This window comes from Zea mays, chromosome 10 (assembly GCF_902167145.1).
Source record: "Zea mays cultivar B73 chromosome 10, Zm-B73-REFERENCE-NAM-5.0, whole genome shotgun sequence".
Taxonomy (NCBI): Eukaryota; Viridiplantae; Streptophyta; class Magnoliopsida; order Poales; family Poaceae; genus Zea; species Zea mays.
The window spans coordinates 34,112,300-34,131,983 of NC_050105.1; the positions used below are offsets into that span (position 1 = coordinate 34,112,300).

The window sequence follows — 19,684 nt, forward strand, 5'->3', positions numbered from 1 at the left end:
AGCTGACAGAAAAATTAACTATTTGTCACTGCTTTAGGAAATGACAACAAAATGACGCAATAGGAGGGCAGACTAAAGTCATGTTTGGTTCATTACCTCAATTGTCATACTTTGCCTAATTTTTCTGACTAAGGTTAGTTATTCAATTAGAACCACTAACCTTAGGCAAAGTGTGGCACATTTAGCCACAAACTAAACGTGCCCTAAATCACCACGCTACATTTTAGTGTGCTTGTCCTTTTCTATGATAGATACTGATTTCAAAAAAAATTGATTCATACCCGTGCCAACCGACCAAATTGCCAGATACACGATTACAAAGCGAATGTAATATACTGGTTTTGACAGCTCGCCGTGTCCACAAAGTGTGACGCACAAATACTCCCACCACAAAGATATACAATACAAGCATACAAGCAGCAATCTGCATGCCTCACTCAACACCAACAGCACACAACCCAGGTAGCACAGCCTGTGGCTTCCCCCTGCCCATGGTGAAACCCCTGGTGCCATCAGGCATGCGGGGGCCTGGTGGAAGCTTGTTGGCCCCAATAGGCAGCTGCGGATGCGGCTCAAGCTTGGTTATCAGGTTATGCGGTGTAGTACCAACAGAGTGAAGGCTGCCACGGTTCCCACCAAGGTGGTTGTTGCCATGGTTATTGTACTGCGGCTGGTTGTTCTGGTGGTGCTGGTTATTGTGATGGTGATTGTTATATTGATGGTTGCCACGCCCATGCCCTCTGCCACCGCGACCGCGCCCTTTGCCGCGCTTGGGAACTTCCTTGTTGAAATTCTCATCAAACTGTACACAGCCCAATGTTTAGTTATCGGGAAGCTTTATCACCTTCAAGACTTCCAAGGATGAAGAGTCATGAACTATTCAGGTGTTGTTTGGTTCACATATTTGTAATGTAATGAGTAAATGATAATGTTAAATCATGCCTGTTTAAGTCCAACCGTAATCAGATTCCACACTAGAAATCGATACCGGCCTATTCAGGTGTTGTTTGGTTCACATATTTATAATGTAATGAGTAAATGATAATGTTAAATCATGTTTGTTCAAGTCCAACCATAATCAGATTCCACACTACTAATCGATACCGGCCTATTCAAACGTACATGATTCCAAATATAGGTTGTTTCAGAATTGTATCTGGTCAAACATTTTCATCTTTGCTTTATCAATATATGAAAAGTCACAACACATGGTTGATCTACCAACAGCATCATTGAAAATACTTCCTTAAAAATAATTCACTATTCAGAATGGTATATTTTAACAAATGTTAAAAGTCCTTTGTCATATAGAAGGCCATGTTACTGTCCTAAATGACCTACATTTGAAATCAGATGGTATCTAACACGAGTATAAATGCACTCGTATTCTATGTAGGGGTGGTAATGGATCGTCACCCAAATGGTTCTTCACAAAATGTCAAGGCACTAAATAAATTATAGGTCCTTTTTGCTCTAGTCTATTTTTTGGGTTTAGAAAAAGAAGGCCCACAACAGTATCTTACCAAGTGTTCCGGCAGTACATCTAACAGTTGAGAGGATTGTTCAAACTGTTTCTCGTTAGAATGGTTCAAAGTGGAGACATCCTCCTCACTATTTCCATCAGTTTCATTCATTCCGTTTTTTCCTTTGCCTGCCCCCTTCACCTAAATCAGGAGAAACATTAGAAGTTAAGTGTACAAGAAGGAAAGGGGCACATAAGTTTCAAAAACTTGAACCAAACTGCAGTACAGTACGAAGACATGGAATACATCTAAGGTGGCGTTTGGTTTGGATATTGTAATGGTACTCGACTACAGACCGTATCGTATTCCATTGCTTCGTGTTTGTTTCGGCCCTCCAGTAATCCGGTCATAGCGTAATTAGATACCGCTCTATACAAAGTCGATACCGCTCTGAACCCACCGCAATCGGATACCCCTACCCTACCGGCTGGCAACCAAACAAAAGGCGTCAATCGTTACACGGTAATCGCTAGCAGCGGGACCTGATTACATTTTTTCTCGAAAAACGCAGGAGAACTGTGCCCCATTAAATTAAAAGATGAAGAATACATAGGCAGCGCCCCGCTCCACTGGGTGAACCAAACAGCACCTAAGGTTTAATCATAACTGTTTACTTGAAGGAAAAAGATATTCCAATTCGATCATGTGGAAGTTTAATGATTTGAACACACAAGATGGACCAAAAGGTGAAATCTACACAGCAGAGTTAAACAGTATTACCGTGCAAGTATTCAGCAACCGAACTCTAAGCCCATTTCTCCAGTTTTTCTCATCATTGAGCTCCAAAATCTTCATGAAACCAACCAATGTTAAGAAATAGCATAAAAATGCATATTTACTGCAAGCAATCTAAAACATGAACTGACACATACAGCCTTCGCAGCATCCTCAGGAGTTTCGTACTCCACGAAAGCATGCAGCTATTTCAAAGGAACAATATTATCTCATCAGTAAATCAATGAATATGAGCTAATGAAAAAATCACATGTGCAGCAAAAGTATAGATTAAAAAATATTCAAGTTTGGATTGATAACTTCAATCATGTGACACTTGTAACAATCTTTTTTTCACAAAGCTGCAACATTGTAAAAAATTGAAGGAAAAGGATTGTTCCCGAGTACTACTAATAGGCATAGATAAACAAACTTTTATCAGTGAAGGAAACTAGAAAATTCTTGAGTAGTTGGACTTCCTTTGATAGCTAACTGAATCAATTGTAGCAACGGACAAGTGCATATCTGTAATTGATGCTAAAATTTTTCCATTTAGTAAATGTAGCAATAAAAGTATTATTCTAGAAAAGTAATTGTCATCCTCTGAAAGAAAAATTGGTGCACCATACATACACATGGTTTGTTTGACTCACAACATGTTAAGAATTTATTTGGAAGATTTTAAAGTGATATAAATAATTAAAAGAATATGTAAGAAAATTACTAAACAGTAAATAATACTGAAGCAAGGAATTCACAGTTACCTTGTTAGCAAAAAGCATATCTAACTTGGAAGATCTATTAGTTGCAGGACCAGTGCCATTTGGAGTCTGAGGATAGCAAGTTCGGATTGAAATCAAACTGGCACATGACAAAATATTACTTTTTCTAATGATCCTGGGAAGGAAAAAGATATGAAAGTGCTGCCATGTTACAATAACGACACCTTCCAACAGCTGAAAATATCTTCTTAAGATTCTGGTAGGAGGGATCACCAGGAAGATTTTCTGCTACAACAATCCGGGACTACCAGAGGAAATCAAATGGATCAGTCCGCAATCTAAAATTTACGAAATAACTCAATTGATGCAGAGAAATCAGTTAATACCTGGAGCTCCTGCAAATCAGATTCTGTAAATGGCTGCTGCCTTTTGACTCTCTTACCGTCATCGCTTACAACCTGAAACATGAGCAATTTAAGCAAATATACATGAGGTTTGCTACAAAATCAGTACATATGAGTTGATATTTCACACCTTCGTATGAAGTATACTTGATGCTAAAAGCAAAGAACCATGCTGTCTTTAAATGACAGTTGGGAACAGAGAATGATAGACTCACAAGTTTTGATGAGGTTCGGAGAGCCGCAGCAAGCATCACATTATTGCGCACAGAAGTTTTTACTTTCTTAAAGCCAGCAATTACCGATATTGGCACTGTGATTTGTAAAGAAGGAAAATTAGTCATGGACCCAGTGTTATTAAAACTACGTTTAAACGTCAAAACACTAATTAGAGGTTGAAACCACGTTTTAGCGTTTTGGCATTCTAAACTGTAAAACGCAGTGTTTTATGCATTTTAGACCATTAGCTACTTTTGGGCCCAGTCTATTAGTTACTTTTGAGGTTCAATCCAGCTCATGGGTGAAGTTTTGATAAGCCATTAACCTCTCTATTTTGGTATTTAACTTCATATTATTGTCTGAAATTATGATGTATTGGTATTTTTCCTGTGTTGTTTAAAACTATGTTTAAACAAAGTTTAAACGTTTAAAAGTCGAAATTTCACCCATGAGCGTTCCAACGTTTTACCGTTTTAATAACCTTGCATGGGCCATAATATACAGTATTACAGTTTTTTACTGCTTGACCAGACAAGATTTCTGCACTTTTTTTTTCAAATACGTATGAGGGCTGCTTATCGTTTCACTAATAGAAGATAGCAAAACAAGAGTACAAGAAAGAACCACACTCGCACCTTCAAGATTTCTACACTGTTGAAAACAAAGGATGGGGCAGTCCTTATTAAGGAGCACACAGTAAATCACCAATAACCAATGCTTTCCCTCCTTTTGCTTCAGAAATAAAGCTCAATTTTTCTCTTTGCTAGAGAAAGTCATAGTAACGAGATGGAACAAGTATAAGTAATCATACAACAATAAAGCCTTTTAGTCCCAAGCAAGTTGGGATAGGCATAGTTGAAACCCAACAGAAACCACAAGTTAAGGTTCAAGCACATGGATAGCTATTTTTCATGCACTCATATTCAAGACTAAATCTTTAGGTATATTTCGTCCTTTTAAGTCTCTTTTTACTGCCCCTTCCCATGTCAATTTCAGCCTTCTCCTATCTCCCTTCCTATTGATACCGTGCCTTAGGATCCCACTACGCATTGGTGCCTCTAGATATCTCCGTTGAATATGTTCAAACCATCTCAACCTTTGTTACAAAGTTTTCTTCAATTGGTGCTACCCATAGCCTATCACGTATATCATCATTTTGAACTTGATCCCTTCTTGTATGGCCACAAACTCAACACAACATACGCATTTCCACAACACATATTTGCTCATGCAATTTCTTTGGTTTTTGTTTTTATTTTTTTTAAAAGACGCTAGTAGAAACTAGGAACATGTAGATCCAATCATCATAATATGAAGTTCCCTTTAAAAATGTAGCTCAACTACAAATATACAACTCACCAAATCCCTCAGAATCCTTGGTAATGAATCTCATCAGATGTTCTGTAGTAGCAAGGTTGATGTCACTAAAATAGTATTCCACCTACAAAATAGCATTATGCAAATTGTATGCTAAGTTATTCAACTCAAACTAGTAAAAAGCCGAGAAGGAAAATGATCCTAAACAACTAAAAAGCACTATCCACTTTGGATCTTTTCTAGCACTTCAAATATTTTTTGCATTTTGCAATTCCAGTGCATCACAAATATTTCAAATTTGATGTCATTAATTCATTATTAAATAGATAAATGTCAAATCATTATAATAAACAACAATTGCATTTCCATATCTCCAAGAAATGCACTCACGAAACCATGCAGCATTATACTGCATCACAACTCAAGCTGAATCTCCTGGTCTACATGTGACAAATAATGAGGCACTTTGATTGATGAACACGTTAAGGATCTTCAGGTTAGAGCATCTCCAACAGTTTGGTAAACCCACTCCCAATCTTGTTTATTTGGCATGATAGAAAGAAACAATGGTCCAACAGTTCCTTATCCTAACTCCCAATTTATCCGCACTTGGAGGCATCTAGCAGAAATAGACGCGGATGACCAATACCCCCTATCTGTTTTTTCCTCAGTGCTCTCCATTGCCCCTGACCACAGCCGCCACAACCTGCACCAGATCTCTGAGAATAATGGGAGATAGAGCAGACAATGCCATTTTGCAGGTTCTGGATCATTATGGTGCCAGTCAGGATAGCCAGCCACGGCCTGACTGCCGCTGCCTGGGAGGCTCATCGGAAGTGGATTCCGGTCACTAGTTACAGATCTGAGAATACTAGAAGGTAGAGCAGGCAATGAAGATTCCATTTTGAAAGTTCTAGGTGTGAGCTAGGGTGTTGGGATGGCCAGCCATGGCGGCGAGTTGTTTTGTCCAAGCCAGTGTGTCTAGGAGACAACGTGTATGTTTTTAGTAACGAATAAAATGGAACTGTTGGTGAGCATATTTTTTCCGTGTCCAACAGTTTTTAGAAGGTCCCAAAACCAGGTTTTTGGCAATTTTTCAATACTGTTGGAGTTGCTTGATTGCAAGGTGATACCTGGGGAGTGTTGTTTCTCAACATAAGCGTATGGTGACGGTCTTTCATTTTCACGTGTGTGGCTATAGTGATTAATAAGCCAAGTTCGCTAGAACAAAGCGGTGGAAACTGAAAGGCTGTCAAAAGTCTTCAAGGAAAGGGCTATCAAAGAGGGCACTTAAAAGGAAGATGATGCAAACAACATATGGGAGAAGAAGACAACCTGCACTCAAAAGGTGGCATCAGAAGTGAGTAGAGCAATCGAAGGGAGTGGAGGCAAAGCTAAAGATACCTCATACCTGGTGGTGGAAAGGGCTATTAAGAAGAAGAATGCTATAGACGTTTGTACCATGACAGGAGTGTGGATAACATCGAGAAGTACAAGGTAGCAAAGAAGACCGCAAAGCAAGATGTATGTGCGGCAAAGGATGAGACATACAAGGATCTTTATCGAAGTTTGAGTGCAAGAGAGAGACATATGGGATGGCTAGTCTTGTAAGAGGAAGACAATGAAGTTCAACCAAATTAAGTGCATTACGGATGAAACGAAGCACCTCTTGGTGTAGGAGGATGAGATCAAACATGCATAGTAAGAGTATTTTGACAAATTGTTCAATGGGAAAATGGGGACACAACCTTCCAGTTGGATGACTCTTTTGATGACACCAATAGGTGCTTTGTGCATAGGATACAAGAATGAGGTTATAGGCATTGAAAAGGATGAAAGGAGGTAAGGTGATGGACCTTTATGGTACCCCAATTTGAGGCATGGAGATGCCTCGAGGACGGAATAGTATGGCTAACCAAGTTGTCCAACCATATCTTTCGGTCAAACAAGATGTTTGATGAGTGGAAAAGCATACAATAATAATAAGTTGATGAGCCATACTATGAAGTTATGGGTGAGAGTTATCAAGCATTGAGAGGAATAATGATGATCTCTATTAACCAATTTGGTTACATGTCTCAAAGGTCAACCACGAAAGACATTTTCTTAATAAGACAAGTGATAGAATAGTATATGGAGAAGGACCCGCATGTGGTTATCATTTACTTAGAAAAGACTTATGACAAAATAGAAAGGAATGTTATCTAGTGAGCATCGAACAAATATAAAGTTACAAAGAAGTATGTTGGACTCATTAAGAACATGTACAACAATGTTGTGACTAATGTTTGACCAAGTGATGGTGACACGGATGACTTCCTGTTTAGGATAGGACTACATCAAGGGCAAGCTTTGAGCCCTTACCTTTTTGACTTGGTGATGGATGAGATCACATGAAACATACAAAGAAATATCCCTTGGTGTATTTTTTTTGCTAACGATGTAGTGCTAGTTGAGAGCCAGGCAAGAGTAAACAAAAAAAACTCGATCTGCAGGGGTACGACAGCCCTCAAGCATTTTGAATTAAGATCTTCTCACACAGGTCAACAAAACACCCGAACCCTAGACCCACCCATACGCAACACCATTGTAGCCCATGTGAGAACAGCCACGACCGGGACTAGTCTTTAGACTTTTGTTTTAGCGTGGGACAAACAGATGGGGAGTCAAACTCACGACCTGAATAGTGCTACTCAAACTACCTAACCAACTCAGTTTGGGTAAATAGGAAACTGAAATTGTGGCAGGAGACTCTAGAGTCCAAAGGTTTCAGACTTACATCAACATTACCATAGCATTTTAGTCCCAAGCAAGTTGAGATAGGCTAGAGTTGAAACCCAACAAGAAGTCACCAAAAAGAGAAAGAGAGAGAAAGGGGAGGGAAAAAGCTTTTGACAGCACTAAAAGGGAAAAGACCTAATCACGGTTCGGGCACGTGGATAGCTTCTTTCCAAGCACTTCTATCCAAACACAACTCCATTGGGATATTCTATTCCTTCAAGTCCCTTTTGATTGCCTTCTCCCATGTCAAGTTTGGCCATCCTCTACCTCTCTTCACATTATTGTCCCATCTTATGATGCCTCTGTGCACCGGTGCCTTTAGGGGTCGCCGGTGGACATGCCCAAACCATCTCAACCGGTGTTGAATAAACTTTTCTTTAATTGGCTCTACTCCTAGACGATTGTGTATGTCATCGTTTCTCACTCGGTCCAATCTTGTGTGCCCACATATCCAACGCAATATACGCATCTCTGCGACACTTAGTTGTTGGATATGTCGTCTTTTAGTAGGCCAACATTCAGCCCCATATAACATAGCAGGCCTAATCGTCGTCCTGTAGAACTTTCCTTTCAACTTCTGTGGCACTCTCTTGTCGCATATGACTCCAGATGCTTGACGCCATTTCATCCACCCCGCTTTGATCCTATGGCTAACATCTTCATCAATATCACCATCTCTCTGTAGCATCGATCCCAAATAATGAAAGGTGTCCTTTGGTACTACCTGGCCTCCCAAGCTTACATCTCCATCCTTACTAATTGTAGTACCAAAGTCACATCTCATATACTCGGTTTTAGTCCTGCTTATTCTAAATCCTTTTGACTCTAGGGTCTGATGTCATAACTTTCTATTTACTTCTTCCCGGCTTTCATCTACTAGAACTACATCGTCAGCGAAAAGCATAGACCAAGAGATATCTCCTTGTATATCCCTCGTGACCTCATCTATCACTAAGGCAAATAGATAGGGACTCAAAGTTGAACCTTGATGTAGTCCTATGTTAATCGGAAAAACATTTATATACCATCAGTTGTTCGGACGCTAGTCACAACCTTGTCATACATGTCCTTGATGAGCTTAACATACTTTGTTGGGACTTTATACTTATCTAATGCCCACCACATGAGATTCCTAAGTATTTTATCATAGGCCTTTTCCAAGTCGATAAAAACCATATATAAGTCCTTCTGCTCCTTATACCGCTCCATGACCTGTCTTATTAAGAAAATTGCTTCCATGGTTGACCTTAAAAGCATGAATCCAAATTGGTTTATGGTGATATGCATCATTCCTCTCAGGCGATGCTCAATAACTCTCTCTCATTGCTTCATAGTGTAGCTCATGAGCTTAATCCCTCGATAGTTGGTACAACTTTGAATATCTCCCTTGTTCTTGACGATTGGTACTAATGTACTCCTCCACTCATCGGACATCTTGTTTGATCGAAAAATATGGTTGAACATGTACTCCTCCACCCATCAGACATCTTGTTTGATCGAAAAATATGGTTGAACAACTTGGTTAGCCAAACAATATCAATATCCCCAAGGCATTTCCACACCTCTATTGGGATACCATCCAGGCCCATCGACTTGCCCCCTTTCATCCTCTTTACAACTTCTTAGACCTTTGATTCTTAAATCCTGTGTACAAAGTATCTATTTAAATCATCAAAGGAGTCATCCAATTGGGTGTTCATAATCTCGTTCTCACCATTGAAAAGATTAGTCATCCAAAGGCTTTAGACTTAGTAGAACTAAAACTGAATATATGAGATATGACTTCAGCACTACTACATGAGGAAGGAGATGTTAGTTTGGAAGACCAAGTAGTGCACTAAAACTGAATATATGAGATATGACTTCAGCACTACTACATGAGGAAGGAGATGTTAGTTTGGAAGACCAAGTAGTGCACAGGAAGGATACCTTTTAGTATTTAGAATCAATGCATAGAGACAATAATATTGACCAAGATGTTAGCCATAGAATCAAAACAAGGTGGGTGTAAGTGGCATCAAGCATCTGGCATTCTATGTGAAAAGAGGGTATCATAGAAGCTAAAAGGCAAGTTTTATAAAACGCAATTAGACCTGCTATGTTATATGGTGTGAAATGCTAACCTACACAAGACGACATGTTCAATAGATAAGTGTTTCATAAATTTGTATGTTGCGTTGAATTTGTGGCCAAGAACGATGATATGTGTGATAAGCTGGGGGTAGCACCAATTAAAGAAAAGTTTGTCCAATACCGGTTAAGATGGTTTGACATATCCAACGTAGACCTCCAAAGAAACGAGTGTGTAGTGGGATCCTAAGGCGTGATACTAATGGAAAGAGAGGCAGGGGAAGGCCAAAGTTGACATGAAAAGAGGCAGTAGGGTGTTTGGTTCTTCTGATTAAAGTTTAGTCCGTGTCACATCAGATGTTTGAACACCAATTATGAGTATTAAATGTAGTCTAATTGCAAAACTAATTACATAGATGAAGAGTCAAAGACTAAACGACTAGACAAATTTATTAAGCTAATAAATCCATGATTAGCAAATGTTTACAGTAGCATCACATGATCAAATTTAGTCTTAGAAGTTCGATTGAACATGCTGACAAGGAATTCACTCAGACCAGAATGTTTGTGGTGCCAGAAGTGTTTTAATGTCTAAACAATTACCTAAAAAATATCGTAGAAGATGCATCAACAAAATATAATGAAAAGTAACAATATGACAAATCATGAGCAGTTGCAAAAGTACATTGCACAACCAAAAGATGGACAGCATGGCATCAACTAGTTAACTACTACTCCCTCCATCCCAAATTGTAAGTCAATTACATACATAGCTTATGATATGCACCTACATATAGACTATGTCTAATACATAATAAAAAAGTATGTATCTAGAGAAGACAAAACAAATTGCTATTTGAGGGAGTACCAACCATCTAAGAATATGGGCATACTTTTTTATCTAGCTCCTCCATACTATAACCCCTCTAATCACAAATAAGTCCATCCAAATTGGTCCTAAGCCAAACACTTCTAACTTTGGCTTGCAAGTAATGCTCATAATAAATACATTGAGGTCAATTTATATAAAATCTTCATATTGTTAGACAAACTTTATGACAAAACCGGATAATCATATATTTGTGATTAGATAAAGTACCCAGTTTTCCTGGAATATTACTTTTTCCATTCATAAAAAACAACATTCTGCAAATAGGCTCTAGGAATGACTCCCTCAATCGAAAGCATAAGTACAACAACAAATGGCTGGATTCTTAATTTTTTCAACCGCATGACAGTATCAAAGGAAACACATCGAAGACATGCCCTAAAGGGGATCATTAGCAAGCAAAACTATAATGTATGTTCAGAACATTTAGGTCAACACCCAAATGCAGATCTAACATTTTCACATAACTTGGACAGACTCAGTACTGCACTGTCTTAGGGCCTGTTTGGAAGCACCCAGTTTTTAAAAATCTAGTTTATAAAAACATGTGGTTCCAAACATATCAGTTTATGGCCCAGTTTATAGAAACTGGATTCTCGGTTTTTTAAAAAACAAGAAGCTAGCATTTCCTAGCTAAAACTAGTTTATGAAAAACTGAGATTGTTCCAAACATCATTAGACAGCTTTTTTCATAAACCAGATTCTAGAAACCGGAGACAGAAACTGGATTCTTATAAACTAGGTTGCTTCCAAACATGACCTTAGTTATTAGTTATACTGTGTTGGTTCCAACAGATAAAATTGAAGTATTGACCAATACAACTTCAAAATTTCTTCACATACGCTCAAAAACAAGCATAAACCAGCTGGGTCTGAACATATATGAAAACTAATTTAATAACAGATTCCCGACATATGATTCCAAATCGGCTTGGTTTGAACATATGAAACCGGAAAAACAACACCTACCTGCTTGGTGATCTTGTGCACCACCTCGTCGTCGAGCCCATCCACCACCGGCTCCGTCTTCACCGCGGCGGGCGGGAGCATCTCCGCTTCCAGCTCCGGCGCCTGTTGCTCCTTGGCAGCAAATCCGCTGCGTTCACCGATAGGCGCATAGTACTCGAACGGCCGGGGCTGCGGCGCGGAGAAGAAGCCCCCACGCGGCGGCGGGGGAGGCGCGGCGAACATGCGGATCACCTGCGGCGGAGGCGGCAGCACAACCGCCGGCGCCGGTGGCGGCGGCCCCCGCGGCACGAACTCCGGCGCCTGCGCGTTGAGGCGACTGGAAGAGCCGGTCCTCGGCAAGCCCACGGGCCGCTCGGAAGCCGGCTCCTTAGCGAACCAGCCGGCGGCGATCTGATCAGTGGACCCCTCCATCTGCGGCATCTAGGCTGGGACTTGGGTACACGAACGGAGCCGGAGCGACAAGATAACGGCCGCTACCGCTGCTAGCTCTCGTTGTAGGCGCGCGCGGATGGAAGCTCCCTAGCAGCAGCGGCGGCGGTGAGGGGTACAAGGGCTTCGGTAGTGGCGGAGAAGGGGAGTTCTCAAAAGGGTAGGGTTCCGACGAGATCGGATATTTATAGTACTGACCCTCACAGGTTTCGGGGCTTGGGGCTTGCATGTAAGAGCATCTGCCGCAATGTGTCTATAAAAATAGTCTAAAATATTATATATATATATATATATATATTATAAGATTTAGATTACCAATAAAAAATTAAGCTATAACAATATATCTCTAAATATTTACTACTACTTATTTAGGCAAGTAGTAGTCTATAATTCAATGTTTTGTCATTTTTATTCTTATTTCATGTTCTTCCATTCCTGTCGCGTGTAGGCGGAAAGCGCTCCTCACACCGCAGGGGCGCCTCCCTCTCTCGCACTCTCCCTCAACTGCCCTGCCCCTCTCTCATCTCTCCATGAGATCCAGCCCCTCCCCGAGATCCTGCCCCACCCCTCCGCCGTAGCGGGTCCATGGCCCTCCGCGTTTGGAGTCGCTGGAGAAGTTGTCGCGGCCGTAGCAGTCGACGAGGGCGGCGCCAATCTTATCTGTGGATCGGATCGCTCGTTCATCGGAGAAGGCATGTCCCAGACACGGGCGGAGAAGAGTGAGCGAGATGCCGATCAAGATGCCTCGGGGTTTGTCGTTCACTATGGACACGTGGACCCCAGCTTTGGCGTTGAAGCACCACCAGACCACCTCGTCGGCATCACCACGACCTAGATTAGTTGTTTGGGTCGGCGACCGATGCTGTGGGAGCAGGACAAGGGGAGCGACTCATCCTCCGTCTCCCCCTCGCCACCGCGCCAGGCATGCTACTTCGGCTTCTCCCCTATGAAGCCACTGCATAGGGTGTTGTCGACCAAGGGCAAGAAGGAGGTCCACCAAATACAAATGCTCTTGACACAATGAATAATGCTACACCCATCTAGCATTTGTACAGAAAACACACTGCTCGTGGTTAGTGGTCACCTCTAACGGCTGTCGACCTGCCTATGTGATATTGATAGATATTTCTGCAACTGCTGCTTGTTCGTAGTACTAATGAACTTCCTCACGGGCCCAACAGACTTCAAAGTAATGTTTTAGATTGATGGTGCTCTCGATGCACGTGATGTTCGTTGGCGCTTTCTTCATCCTAGATCCGACCCTCGACTAGCAAATCCACGAGGAGCCGTGGTACGACTCTCTCTCTCTCTCTCTCTCTCTCTCTCTCTCTTTGATTTTTTTTCTAAATTTGGTCGTGTACCTCTACTTGATGCGAAGAAGCGTGTTGTAGACCTTTCTTTTGGGCTCTATGTTGCCTGTTGTCGAGTAGTATGTTTTTATCTGTCTTATTGCTCTTTAATTGTTTGTCTAATTTGTTTGCGGAAGAGCCTTTTGGGCTGCTTGCAATTGTTTCTTCATTTAATTGTTGATATAATTGAATGGATCAATTTATGGCAATATTGAAGGGTAGGACATGTCATTCAGAGATCATGTCTATCAAATAGTTATACATTGTCATAGTCCTCGGGCAAGTGTGCATAGTGTCAATTATTCTAAAATTACCTGACCTATAGTTGCACCTTTGTGTGTATTTTGGACCGGGAGGCCATGTGCATGTGTGTCTATGTTCTGTATTTCACATGATGCCCAATGTTGTTGCCGATGAAGAGGGGGTTGGTGCTGCTGTTTTGATTGGGTCATGTTCTCCAGTTAGCGGTATGTATCGCTTAAAAGCATTTCATCACCAAACTTTTTTTGCACTGCTTGGATAAAGAGTGAATATCTTATCCATGGATTTTTCCTACGATCATAAGATATTAGCTATTGTGGGACGTTCATTTACAGTCTAACAATTATAGTTGAATGGAACACTTTAGGTTAATGCTAGAGTCGGTCAGGGATCTTACTTTATTCTTGTTTTCTATATATTCAAACTAAATTACGCTTTTTGCAACCTGTGACAAAGATTTTGACTAACTTTACTTTTTTACCTTTGCGTAGCTAGAAGAGGAAAAATAGAAATTTGTACCACTAGATAATTATGTGATCAGGAGGAATATAGAAGGCGTTGAGCATATTTGCCCACATATCTCCATAATAACAATTTATTCTCCATGTTGCTTCCAACTTAATGCAGAAAAGTAAAATAAACCTTGTTGATTGGACAACTAGAGTACAACCAGTCTCAAATTCCAACTCTGATTGGACATTGGAGGCTATGTTAGGATTGGAGGTAAACAATTTTTATCTGAATAGGATTGTACCATATTTGAATGTTATATTAGGCAATAAGCTGTGATTTTGGTGTGTAGTACATCACTTCACTAGGAACTCCACATCTCAGAATACATATAGGGCCCGTTTGTTTCCCTTCATTTTAAGGAATTAGAATTTAACTAATGCAATAGGCTATTTTTTAGAATGTGATATTCCACAACTTTCCAAAGTGTATATATAAGCCTATCTCAAATTTATGGGGTGAGAGATGGAAATTAATTCTATAGATTTACATGTTACTTGTTTCTCTATAACATAAATGTAGCGTATAACTATCTATCTAATATGATTTAGGATAACATAAAAATGCATTACATGAATAAATAAATAAATATAGTAACTCAATTAGTTTTGTCTAAATTATAATTATTTAAAATAGAATTCATTTCCAACGAAACAAACGGGCCCTAGTGTTTGAGAGTATATTTGAAATAGTTAGGTAAGGCAGTCGAAACCTAACGATGGTTTCATGATTAGTTGGATGCAGTCAATTTAGGGGAGACTGATTAGGGGCAACTATGAAAATTTGGTGGACATATACATGGTGTCCTGAACTAGCAACTGCCATAGTTGTTTTGTTGTTTCATACTCAATAAAGGAAAACTTGTATTTTCATGAGGTTCTTCCTACTTCTCTCATACTGAAGTATGTTATTTTCATTGTAGCAGCACAAGCTCTTATGACAGCGACCGTGAGGTATCTGGTAGATCACAGAAACATAAGAAGAGTAGCAGATCAAGAAAGGTACTGATCCAGTGATTTGTGCCAGATGTTTTCTTTTAGGTTTTTATGTGCAGCCGTGCAGGCAACTATTATGTCTTTGGACTCATTTCGTTCCCTTATGTGACAGTCTAGAGAGAGGGAGCGGAGCGAAGATAGACATCATAAACGAGACAAGAGTAAACACGAAGAGGTAAATTTCCTATTCGTAATTGTAGTCTTTCTTTGTTCTTTAATGTAGATTATGTCACCTTTTAGTTAGTTTTTGGATAAATACTTGATGATCAACAATAGTTACCAGTAAATCATACAACTTTCTAAATTGTCCCTATGCTCTACAGGTTCTGAAGGTTTTGTCATACCCTATAAACATCACAATGGTGCAGTTTGCTATTGGAAGTGTCATTGCTTTGTTCATGTGAATCACTGGTATATATCCTTAAAAGGCCAAAGATTTCTGGTGCCCAGGTGAATATTTAGTTTTGTTGGGCAAACTTTTAGTATAAACATAGTGCATCAAAATTAATGTTAGTGTTGTTCTTGTTTCTCAGCCTTTTGATATCCTTCTCTAGCTATTGTCCATACCATGCACAATCTTTTCACAAACATTAGCGTTGGAAACATTGTAGTGTCATTTGTACATACTGTAAAGACCATGAAACCTTTCTTCTCCGCTCTTCTTTCAATAATATTCCTTGGTGAGGTAAGTTTTTGTTCAGCTCTGAAACCTAATAGTAACTACATAACTCTTTGCAATATTATTAAAGCACTCTTGCTTAGTGCACTCGAGCTTGGACGAGCACATCTCTAGATGGTTCGGGGCTTTGAGCTAGACCAGTCCAAGCACCAGTGGGCGCTCAACCACTATTATGAGAGAACTGGACAGGTTATCCCCCACGTTAATTTATTGTTCTTTTGTTTGTAGTCTATAGTGTGATTGTGTGATGATGGTTTCAACTTTCTAATGATTATTCAGTTAGTGAAGTAAATTTGACAACTAAAGTAAATTTTATTATTTTTTCAACCAAAATATTCACATTTATTTATGTACTGTCGTGTTGACTGTTAATATTCAAAAATGGGTCCTCTATATTCTATCGGTTGTGTTGATTGACACATGTCCTTGTGTATGGCAGCTAGGTATTATTAGTTGGTCAAATATAATTTTGTACATTATCTCTAATACTTATTAAGGTAGCAAGGGGTAGGCTACCATTCAATCATGTCACTATAAACTTTTGTATGGAAGCATAGGTCCAAATGACAGTTTAATCGTGCTATGTTTTCCTTGTGCTATTTGACTAATGCATTTTCACTATGCTGGATCTATGTTGTCTCCATCACCTGGGCATCTGGATGCGACATCGGTAGTATACCGCTAGATATATAGGGAGAGTGCACGCAAGCAGAGAAAGAAGCCTAGCTGGAGGAGCTCCAAACAAAAGGCACCCGCACCAGGCGTCAGTCCAAGAAAGGCAAGAGAATGCGAGTGTCTTCCCAGCCCTGGACCCACCGAAGAGACACAACACCACCACCAACTACGTAGCATATACCGACTGCTGCCACGCTACGGGCATTAATTGTCCAATATCTTAGACCTGGACTTCTCATCGCTAAGATAACCTAAGCGTGGCAGGCGCCACCATGTCCTCCTCGACGACACGCACGGAGAAAGGTCAGGAGCATGACCGACTCACCCCGTATCTGCGTCGACGAGCGTCGGTCGGCTCACGGCTGCGACCGTGGGCGGGGGTAGTAGTAGGTTAGGGTGGAAGAATAGGGTGAAGGCAGGGAAGACGAATGGGACGTCCGACGACGGCGAAAATGATGGTGCACGTATGATGTGAAACATCCTTGTGGACGTGCAATAGCCACTGTGCGGGTCGGTGTCGGGGCTGGTGCCGGACGAATACGGGGAGGAGGCGCCTGCTCCTATGCCCTCTGCCGAGAATGGGGTGGCGCGGAGGTGGAGGTATGAGGTGAGAGAGAAAAGAAATAGAATGACGAACGAGATGGTGGCAACTGAGGCGAGGACCATCATTATCGTGCGGAGATATAGATGGCCAAATAGGTCGTGTCTGGCGAGCGGGGCCGAGGCACGACCCATTTAATAGTGTTTGGGCCAACCCGACACGAGCGTCGTGCGGTGTTTAGGCCGTAGCCTCGGCCCATAGTGCTGACCCGACCCGGCACAATTATTTTTTTTATTTTACAAAAAATCATATATATATGTACAATTTATATTCAATATTATAAATATCCGAGCATGATGTTGTACTGGTTAGACAACTTCACCCAGTGTCTTCCACCCTTCTTCCATCAGCGTGTGGGTTCAAACCTGTCACACCCGGATTTAAGGGACAAAGTCGGGTGCATCTCATATATACGCCAAAGAAGACAACATATATAATAACAGAGTGTATAGAGATAAATGTCATAATATCATCAGAGTACTTATTACATAGCGGAAGTCTTACAAAATAAATTATAAATATAAAACGAACTAAAGTCCATCCTTGGCACCATAAAGTCGAATGGGAGACGCCACCTAGATGAAGTCATACTCCTCGTGGTTTGGCTCCTCTTGAACCACCTGTACTTCTCCTGTGGGGGGTGTGAGACAGCAAGGGTGAGCTCACACATGTTCATCGCTCAACAAGTTATGGGGAATAATGTGCATGAGCTCACCAAAAGTGGGAGTTCATGTGATGTGTAAGGCTAATCAACAATAGGGGTTAAAGCTGAGCATTGCTTTTAATAAGTTGGTAAAATTTTATTAGCAGTTACTAAATGTAAGTAAATACCAAACCATAATAAGAATAATAGAACAAAGTTAGTAAATAATCACATGCAATGCAAATGACAAATTGAATTTAGTTCCATAATTTAATCATGCGAGAGTCCTGAGCTGCTCTTGACCGTGAGCTCGGCTAGTATACCAGTTTTACACTCTGTAGAGGTTGTACCCTATACCCACAAGTCATGTTGCCCATCTGCCAAGGGGTCATGAATCCCATACACCTCTACCAAGGAAGCGAGGCAGGGTAACACTACGAGGCCTTTACAAAGTTCCACTAGCTTTCGAAAACCCGCTAAAGTTTCTGGGAAGAGCACTTGCAGGAATCCCTCATCTGACCGTCATCGCAGCAGAATCAACCCGAGAACCTCCCTGCATGTAACTCCCCTACTGCCCTTGCTGCTTTTGGGTAAGGTAGTCTTCCACTAGCTTTCCTAATTAGTCAGCCAAGGGCGTCCCATTCCACCCTTGTGGTGGCACGTGTTTCTCAAGCTAAGCTCCATGTTCCAATTAAAGATAATGATCTTGACATGAACATAAATAACATAACATAATAATTGGAATATGGATATAATGAAATATTAACCAAAAACCACATAAAGCAATAGCAAAACTACCCAAATGATCCAGGGGTAGAGAAGGTAAAAGATAATCAGACTAGGGTGACCTATTGGGTCCCATCAAAATTAAACCTATGCATTGATAAGTGATAGGGTGACTCTTGGGGAGATGCCTCGGTTAAGAGGTACCTCGACTTTTCCCCTCGAGGGTTTCATCCTTACTCCTCTGAGTGCGTTTTTTGGGGGATAATTCAGGTATCCCTAATCATTACCCCCGATAGTAGCCCCCGAGCCTTCCAAGGACGTACTTTGGTACTTGTTTGGAGGCTCTGATGCTCGCTCACGAGCGTGCTGCTTTTTGAGGAGTAGAACGTTTTGTTTTCCGTTGGGTGCGCGTGAGTGCACCCATCGGGTGTAGCCCCCGAGGCCCCAAAGGAGTAGTCGACTCCTTCGGGGGCTTTTGTTCTTTGATAGGTCCTATTTGCTCTTCAGTCAATCTGTTGGGACCTTTGGCGTGGTTTGCGAGAACAGCCCCCGAGCCTTTACACGGTTCAAGAGGTCGAAGGGATGTCTCGACTTTTGGTTTTTACGCCCCTTCATCGCCTCTTTGCAAGGAGGAAGGGGGGAATGCGTCATGCTACCCTCGATGGGTGACGAGTAGGACGTTTCCATTGAGCTGTTATCGGGTAATCCGAGTGGGGGTCCGAGCTCCTTTCGATTAGAGTCAGCTAGTGGTCCGGAGACACACCCCAAAAGATACCTACGGGTGATTCGCCTGGTCCCAAACCCATTTGATGGGGTTCGAGGGCTCGTTGCCTCCATATGATGGGATACCATCACGAATCCTCCTGGGGGACTCAGATATGTCTTAAGGTACCTCGGGTCGCAACACGAACTAGGACCATATACGGGTGTACCTATAGTCATCCCTGACTCTGTGCTCTAGGGCGGTTATGGAGCCCTTCCGAGGGGCCAACCTTCGAACCCCTGATCAGTATTGGGCTCGGAGCCCTGGAGTCCTGAGGTGGTTCTTCCAAACCCAGCCGAGGGTCGAACCTTCGAACCTCTAAACAATATTCTTCCTTGCCTTTTTTCCTCCTGAGATGATACGCCCGAGGCAGAAGACGACTTCTTCCAGTTTGCTGCTTCCTTTCCGAGGTGAGTTGCCCGAGATAGAAGACGCCTTCTTCCGGTTG

The 19,684-nt window shown here is 41.3% G+C and overlaps 1 protein-coding gene across 3 annotated transcripts; it reads right to left on the reverse strand.

The window, feature by feature from the left end:
* Positions 1 to 255: 255 nt before the first annotated feature.
* On the reverse strand, positions 256 to 12,291 carry LOC100282075 (uncharacterized). 3 transcript variants are annotated; one of them, NM_001154988.2, is made up of 10 exons: positions 11,606 to 12,245; positions 4,939 to 5,020; positions 3,579 to 3,673; positions 3,346 to 3,417; positions 3,184 to 3,263; positions 3,002 to 3,098; positions 2,396 to 2,443; positions 2,244 to 2,312; positions 1,524 to 1,664; positions 259 to 802 (listed from the first exon to the last, which is right to left on the reverse strand). In NM_001154988.2, exons 1-10 carry the CDS (start codon positions 12,023 to 12,025, stop codon positions 434 to 436), a joined length of 1,473 nt encoding a protein of 490 aa, NP_001148460.2. In that variant the 5' UTR covers positions 12,026 to 12,245; the 3' UTR covers positions 259 to 433. The 3 variants fall into 3 exon arrangements, with proteins under 3 accessions (XP_035818939.1, XP_020400638.1, NP_001148460.2); XM_035963046.1 differs by lacking the exon at positions 2,396 to 2,443 and having other exon boundaries at positions 256 to 802; positions 11,606 to 12,291; XM_020545049.2 differs by lacking the exon at positions 1,524 to 1,664 and having other exon boundaries at positions 256 to 802; positions 11,606 to 12,291.
* Positions 12,292 to 19,684: the final 7,393 nt, after the last annotated feature.